The sequence below is a fragment of the Acartia tonsa genome, chromosome 13 (genome assembly GCF_053477335.1).
Source record: "Acartia tonsa isolate MP-2025a chromosome 13, ASM5347733v1, whole genome shotgun sequence".
In the NCBI taxonomy this organism is placed as follows: domain Eukaryota; kingdom Metazoa; phylum Arthropoda; class Copepoda; order Calanoida; family Acartiidae; genus Acartia; species Acartia tonsa.
This window is the reverse complement of record NC_137272.1, coordinates 37,398,411-37,405,982: the sequence shown is the minus strand read 5'-3', so window position 1 is coordinate 37,405,982 and position 7,572 is coordinate 37,398,411. Positions and strand designations below refer to the sequence as shown.

Sequence of the window (7,572 nt, the reverse complement as noted above, 5' to 3'; positions counted from 1 at the left end):
TAAACAGCTCATTGTCCCCCCTCTCTCTATTTAAAACCACGACTTTACCCCCGTTTTTAGACAGTATATCTTATCAGATAAGTTATTACGAATGTTTTCATCCTTGTTTTGTTTCATTAACAATAAACATGAAAATATGTTAGTAATATTTATAGTTTAGTAAAGTTTACAAAATACAAGTAAAAGAAACAGGCGTTTTCCCTCAAGTATTCAATTGAGCACTTGTAACTCTCTTATTCAACAAGGCCTATGCAATGCATAGGATAAAACTACCCGCCCCCGCCTCCCATCCCCTCTTTGTTTATTTTCTTATAGAAATAGACATTTAATCTATAGGGCGAAACAACTTGTAGCTAATATTTTTACACGAAACAAGAACAACTATTTCCAATATTTAATTTCTTTTTAGTAGCGAAGCTACTTTATAATTCAATTTGTATGTCCGTCAGTCAGACAGTTATGCTATGGGGAAAATGTAATTTTCTCTTGTGATGTTCAAGATATACGGCGTTTTTTGTGTTAAGATTCTCTATACCAATGAGTATAAATGATTTACTCGTCAGTCCGTCAGTCCCGCTAAAAAAATATAAAAAAAAGGAAAGGTTTCGTGGTTTTAAAGAATTTTGTTGATTTGTGAGCTGCTCTAATGATCATGTTCGTGTTTACATTAACGATTTATTTTTCCTTCGCTATTTATGGATGATATAACCATTGTTTTATAACTTACGTTTTTAATGCCTTCGAAAATATGTCAAGAAACACATTATTTTTAGGGTGGCTGGACAATCAAAAAAGACATTATGCTTTACTGGCTTTCATTCATCCAACCCTTTAATCCGAATTAAAATTTACAAATGGATACAAGATATATATGGATATTATGTCAGTGGGCATTTAAATCTAGGTTGCGAATATGGACTTCATTCATTAGTCAATTCGCTCATCCAGTAGTAGATAAGGGGATGGGGGGAGTATCATTATTTTAGACACCTGCAAGCATCACTTTATCAGAGTACAAGATAATCTGGTGCAACATCACAGTAATGATATATCCATTATTACATTTATATAAGTGTATTTTATTATGTACTGACTGTTAATATGTTTATCTAAACTGCAAAATATTTGATGTTTAAAATCATTACTGTTAATGTAGTTATTTCTCGCATCGTATTATAGACAGCTTCCGCAGATATCAAAATAAAAAAATCGGAACTAACAAAACTGGCTTTAATTCTATGATTTTTATCTTAATATCCGAGGTAAAGAGGTATATGTGAAACGATGCTAAATATAAGCAATTTTTTAGTATTGCTGAGAATCGATTCTAATCCAGGCTCCAGCAGATATTAATCATTTCCGAAGCCATACTGGTAAACTTTCTAAAAGTCTACAAAACTGTAAATTACACTAGTACCCACAGTTTGTTACCTAATTTTGGATACATTAAATGAGTTTTGATCAATTGGTTCCAAACTAGTGGTGTCCAAACTTTTCAACCAACAATTTAAATCTACAGTAGGGATTAAATTGTTGGTCAACATTAGGTTTCTAACTCAATTTATAGCCTTTTCCATTAAGATCTCTTAGATCAGAAGTCAAGAACATCTAAAAACAAGGATGACAACATCCATAAAAGCAAAAGCCAACCAGAAGGGAGAACAAACAAACAATCAGCATGTTTTAACTTTTGTTAACGGTTACATAGTAGTTACGCATCCTAAATATAGAATCATCAAGCAAAGTTTGAAATCGATAGGGCAATTCTAACATATTATAGAAAAGCTTTGCATTTAACAAAAGCAGCCACATTTTATATTTGCTGTATTATGAAAATACTACTTTGTACTTGTAAAAGTATAATGTATTGTGAACTTTTGAATTAGCATCATCTACATTTAATATCGCTCCAATGACATCGTTTATGGGGGGTTGGATTCTCCAAGAGGTATTGGGAAGTCCCTCCTCATATATAAAAAGGTTTTTCGTGTTTAAAATTGAGGGGGGGTATTTTTCAAGGTTGCTTCGCTCCAAGGGTGTGGTGGGGGTTCCACCATCCCAATTATTTGTTTTAGTTTACAAAAGAAACAAAAAAAAATTTGGAGGGGGTTTGGGGTCTCCCGTACCCCAAGAAAATAGCCTAAAACCACAACGGGACCAGTATGAATATCCCAGAAGAGTAGAACCCAAACGGTTCATTGGTACCGAGATCTTAAGCTTCAGACAGAGAGGCGGGGAGACATCAAGCTACTTTGTATTATATATATGTTCTCTGAGGTCAGTTAAAGCATAAAAATGGGTTTTGGCTTGTTTTCATTAAATATCATTTCATAAAAGTAACACGATGTCTGTCTGTCTCTGTGTACTCTCAGATCTCAATACTTTCCTAAAAAATATTATGAATAAGCCCCCTAAGTCTAGGCATGCGAAAATGGCAAATAAATAAAAACAGTTTCATTCCTTAGCTAAAATGCCAGACAAAAAAGGCAATCTCTTTATTCCCATACTATACTTAAAATTTAGAATTCATTCTTGTCGAATATTAAGTTCATTAAGTATCTTTAATTCCCAATTATGTAAGTGAATAAAACAACAACAAAAATAAAACTCTTATTAGTTAATAATTTGCAGATGTTTGGATCCCTGTTTAGGATTAGGACAAAAAGTTTACATTTACATCCCCAATGATGATAAGCAAAGTTACCCTGTCTACAAATTAAAATTTTGGTTGAAAAGTTTTACCACTCAAAGATTAAATAACATTTTAAGCCAAAGAAGGAAAAAAACTTTTTTTTCTCACTAAGTTTGCTGAATTATTGGCCAAGTCTAAAAAAGATATATGAGCTATTTGTAGGTAAAACTGAAAAATGATACAGTCAAAGAAATATTTCATCACAAGGCACTTCAATAGGAAGAAAGATCCATGCATACTATTGAGCAGTGATGAAGTAAAATAAACCTGAAGTATCCAATTCCATCAAGTAAAATGAAGATTTCCATAAAAACAAGCAACTGCAAGAAAGTTCAAGCGTTTGGGATGGAGATGCTTCTGAGACTGGCCAAATTAGCCCTGAAGTGTTCCATTTCATCCAGGACTATTAAGATTCCTATAAAAACATGCAAATGCAGGCATGTACAAGCATTAGGGCTGGAGATGGTAGTGAGGGTTGATAACAGGACATAACCTGTTAAGAAATTACTTCAGTAAAGAGCAAGGAAATAAAAGAAAATTTGAATTTTCTTAATTTATTTAAGTATATTTAAACTATGTGCCTAAATATAATCAACAAATGTAATATTTTTTTAAAAATTTTATTTATCTAAGATAATAAAGAATACAAAAATAACAAAATTATATTTGCACAAATTCAGAAGATGAATTGATGATAGCCAACTTTGTCACTGAAAATAATACTCATAATAGAATACAATTCATTAGTTAACACAGTTTTCACACTTTTCAAGTAGTAAGGTTTTATGTCTGAAGTTGAAGATTTATAGGGTTGGGATGGTTTTATGCATTTTTTAAAAACTTCCCTACTCCATCAAACATAGAGCTTCAAACACTTAGAAGCTAGAAGCGCTGGTGCTATTTTATATTTATTCTACTTAACAATGAAAGAGAAATACCTGGATATGTTTATTTATAGACATAATATTCATCTGCTGTATAGTCAACTCCTTCTGAAAAGAAAAAAATCATTAAAAAAACTTAATTAGAACTGGTATATGTAAGATTTTTATAACTGAATGTTTTTACCATAGGGGGAACCCCCATAATCCATACCATCATATCCATGATCTTCTCCAGCTCCTTCATCAGCTGCACCTTCATCCATAGATTCATCAGCTTCAGCTTCTTTAATCTCTGCAACAGGCTCATCAAGCCCTTTCATCATGCCATCACCTCCACCCATACCTCCTGGACCACCCATACCTTCTGGACCAGCCATACCTCCTGGACCACTCATACCTCCTGAACCACCCATACCTCCTGGACCACCCATACCTCCTGGTCCACCCATACCTATCATTCCACTGTCTGAAGTAAAAATTGTCATTAGTTTCTTATTATATTTTTATTTAGCTCATGAAAAGAAAACATAGTAACGGGTTTCATCATATTTTCACAGGAGCATTTATCCTATTTAAAGTCCCTGTGGGGGGCTCTGACCCTATGAGGATTTTACCCTAACCCTGTGGGGCAATCATTAACAGAAACCTAATGTCAGTTGGCAGTCCCTTGAAAGTGGCTGTTTTAAGTGGCCTTGGCTAAGAGTAAGTGAGGATGGCTAAGCTAGAGCATGACCATGACTAATTACAGCCTAAACCAAGTGCTGCTAAGAGATATTGATTTTTCCTTCAAAAAAACTTGAAATTAAAACTTTTTATAAACCAAATCTAACCTAACATTACCTGCCATGTGAGATCCTGAAATCTCTAAAATTTAGTTGTCAAAAATTTTTAATATTGTAATGCTATTGACAAAATTGAACATTAAAGTTAATCTACTTGGAGTGGTTGATAGGGGAAGAAGAAAAATGTGTATCATTGGGATTGTTGATGGGAAAAAATCAATGAATAAATATAGAAATTAGAAAAGATTATATTTTTGTTTTTTCCTGGAGGGCCCATAAGAGGAGGCATTCCTGGAGGATGATAAGGCTCATTTTTTGGCATACCGGGCATTGGTGGTGGCATTGGACCAGGCATTTTGGCACCAGCTCCAGGCATCTCTTCTGCTCCTTCCTCTTCATCTACACCCCCAGGTAATGGAGCAGGCCCTGGGTATGGAGGAGGTGCTAAATTATTAGATTTTAGATGTAATTTTATTTACTAAGTATATTTGCGATAACTTTTATTTAATAGATTCTTCCAATTTTTAACATTTGCAAAACAGCCTGCTTTATTGCTTCAAGATCCATAAGATAGGAAATAAATGTCTATAAATGAGCTCAAGTTTTCTTGGAGGATGCTATGGAGGAGGTGCTAAATTATTAGATTTTAGATGTAATTTTATTTACTAAGTATATTTGCGATAACTTTTATTTAATAGATTCTTCCAATTTTTAACATTTGCAAAACAGCCTGCTTTATTGCTTCAAGATCCATAAGATAGGAAATAAATGTCTATAAATGAGCTCAAGTTTTCCAAGGAATAAATATTCAAAACTCATAGTGCTCCAATAATCCTCATTAAACTCTCATTGACCAAAGCGATAAAACCTGTATTCTATTTGTTTATGGAATGAATAAAGTTTTTCAATCCATGTTGATATTTGAATTACATTGAAGTATTTAATCTTGATTTAATAAACAAAAAATATATGTTCATAATATATAAAATCAAAGAAAACTCTGTTTTAAAAGAATTTGATTGTGGCGACACTTCCGTAGTGTTCAAATATTAAAACTAAAATTTATTCATATTAACCCTATGGTGATGGTAATGTAAATAAAAAATATAGTTGAAGAAATCTTTTAAAATCATTTCAAATATTAAATATTTACTTCTTTCTTTTAGATAGTAATGGCAAGGGAGGAAAATTGAAATAGATAAATAGATATGTACTTATAGAAAACTAGCCAATAGTGAGATAGTTATATCGAGCCAACTCTAGAACAGAAATATAGACTTGATTCAGTAACCTGTCAAACTCTGTTTAATATATTTTTGTCAATGGAATTATAATCATCTTTGAATTCTAAAAATATTACTTTGGTTTGTACCAAATACTAACAAAGAGCAAATACCATAAACTTAGATTTTAGTGAATATGGTATGACCTTAAAGTTAAAAGGGAAGAGAACTTAATTGAAAGTCAGCAATTGATAATAGGAATCTGAGTTTTTGTTCTACTTCCAAGTTATGCAATGACCTTAGTATTGTAAATGTTCAACCTTTTATACTAACCCACTAAATCTGGATCCCAAACCCTGATTTGTAATCAACCCCCAGTCAGCGAGAAATTCACTCCAAGGATCAAAATTTTCTTATCAACATTGACATAGAGATAGAATAGGTAATTCCCAGCTAATACCAACAACGAAATTAATTCGAAAAAAACCACGAAACCTATGCGTGGTTTTCAGCTGTCGTTGGTTGGCAACATAAAGTAAAATTGACGACTTCTCCATTTGCCCCCTCAAATATTATTTAAAATTTATTTCACTTGTTAGTTATACCTGGGTAAGTCCTAAATTGAAAAAAAAGAGGAAGGGGGGAGGGAGTGGACTCAGTACTGTCAAATAAATTATGTCTGTAGTGAACCAAATATCAAGTTTCTGATTACGAGAAGGCTACATCATGAAATTTGACCAACCTGGTCCCATTTTATCATCTTTGTCATGACCGCCAGCGTCATCCTTATAAAAGTTAAATAAATTTAGATGTAGAAAATTCACAGATAAATTTGATAGAAAGAAAACTGTTTTGTTCAAGGATAGTTAATAAATCTTGTTGAAAACATATTTGAGGTTTATCTTTAAAAAAAAATAATATACTGTTATGTCTTCATAATTTTCAAAATTGTTTGAAATTACTCTGATTAGTTAGAGAATTCTGCACAAAAACCTTAGCTGTCTATCTCTAATAGTACTTAAGAAAATATGATTATTAGTTAAATGCAACTTTCCGCGAAGGCCCAATTTTAACAATACAAATCAATGATATGATTTTTATGTCAATATTCGTGGAAAATTGTCTGTAATTCGCTGTTATACATGGATTTCAAGTATGGCTGAAAACCGGTTCTAATCCAGAGGTTATTAATCTGTTTCGGGGCCATACTGAAAACAAAACTAACCTCTGTCTCTATGAGGTACATTTTAGGCTTTGCCTGGGCATAATTACTTAAAATGCAGAGGAGGGCAGAGGATATTAAAAAGGCACGCATTACAATATCAGAGTCGCAAGTAAACTGTGGATTGTAAATTTGTGTTCGAGTGGAAATTGTGTTTAAAAATATTGTAATTAGATATTATGTTGATTAACCCTAACAAAGAAAAAATATATAACTTATAGTTATAGTAGAATAAGTATTTTTCTTTTATCTTAAATCCTTCAAAATTGTTAATCCTTCTGTTTGTATGTGTGTAGCAAAGGACCTCTCTAACCGCTGAACCGATAGGATTCTCCACCACAGTGAACCATCATATAGGTCCAGAGCAGGTTTATAATTATTTTATGAACAGCTATCGAAAGAAATTGCCTCTGGGAAAAATTAACCTTCCCCCCAACAAACATCTTTTAGTTTTAATTTTAAATCAAAAGTTGAAGGTCCCCCCCCCCTTAAGTGCCCCTACAGGTTGCTAATATTCATATAAAAATGATCATGAGGGGGGGGGGGGGGGGGGGTGGAGGTGTTAGAATTAACATCCACTGGATAAGAGTTAAATCCTGGACAAAATATAGTTTACAAAGAAATTATTTATAATTGGTTTTACATTTCAAATCAACTTTTACATCTCCACTTTAATTTTAATTTAATTAACATTAATTCAACAAGGATGACATGATCCAAAGTCATCAAAAAATATGACACCTAATTAAAAAACTAAAAAAGACCATAA

General features: G+C 32.6%; 1 protein-coding gene across 15 annotated transcripts; it reads right to left on the bottom strand.

Annotated features, from left to right (window-relative positions):
- Positions 1-3,230: 3,230 nt before the first annotated feature.
- LOC145303844 (uncharacterized) lies at positions 3,231-6,950 on the bottom strand. 15 transcript variants are annotated; one of them, XM_080145488.1, is made up of 8 exons: positions 6,807-6,944; positions 6,324-6,366; positions 4,625-4,802; positions 4,417-4,442; positions 3,974-4,042; positions 3,761-3,937; positions 3,631-3,684; positions 3,231-3,402 (listed from the first exon to the last, which is right to left on the bottom strand). In XM_080145488.1, the coding sequence occupies exons 1-7, from the start codon at positions 6,894-6,896 to the stop codon at positions 3,641-3,643; spliced, it is 627 nt and encodes a 208-aa protein (XP_080001614.1). In that variant the 5' UTR covers positions 6,897-6,944; the 3' UTR covers positions 3,231-3,402; positions 3,631-3,640. The 15 variants fall into 15 exon arrangements, with proteins under 15 accessions (XP_080001614.1, XP_080001615.1, XP_080001613.1 ...); XM_080145489.1 differs by having other exon boundaries at positions 3,788-3,937; XM_080145487.1 differs by having other exon boundaries at positions 3,761-3,955; positions 3,992-4,042.
- Positions 6,951-7,572: the final 622 nt, after the last annotated feature.

Excerpts from the sequence above, each read along its gene's own strand:
- LOC145303844 (XM_080145484.1), bottom strand. The coding sequence starts at position 6,896 with ATGCGTGCCTTTTTAATATCCTCTGCCCTCCTCTGCATTTTAAGTAAT. Across the intron at positions 6,367-6,806 it reads TGTACCTCATAGAGACAGAG|GATGACGCTGGCGGTCATGA; the intron begins GTTAGTTTTGTT and ends AACTTTTATAAG. Across the intron at positions 4,043-4,416 it reads TTCAGGATCTCACATGGCAG|ACAGTGGAATGATAGGTATG; the intron begins GTAATGTTAGGT and ends TTTTTACTTCAG.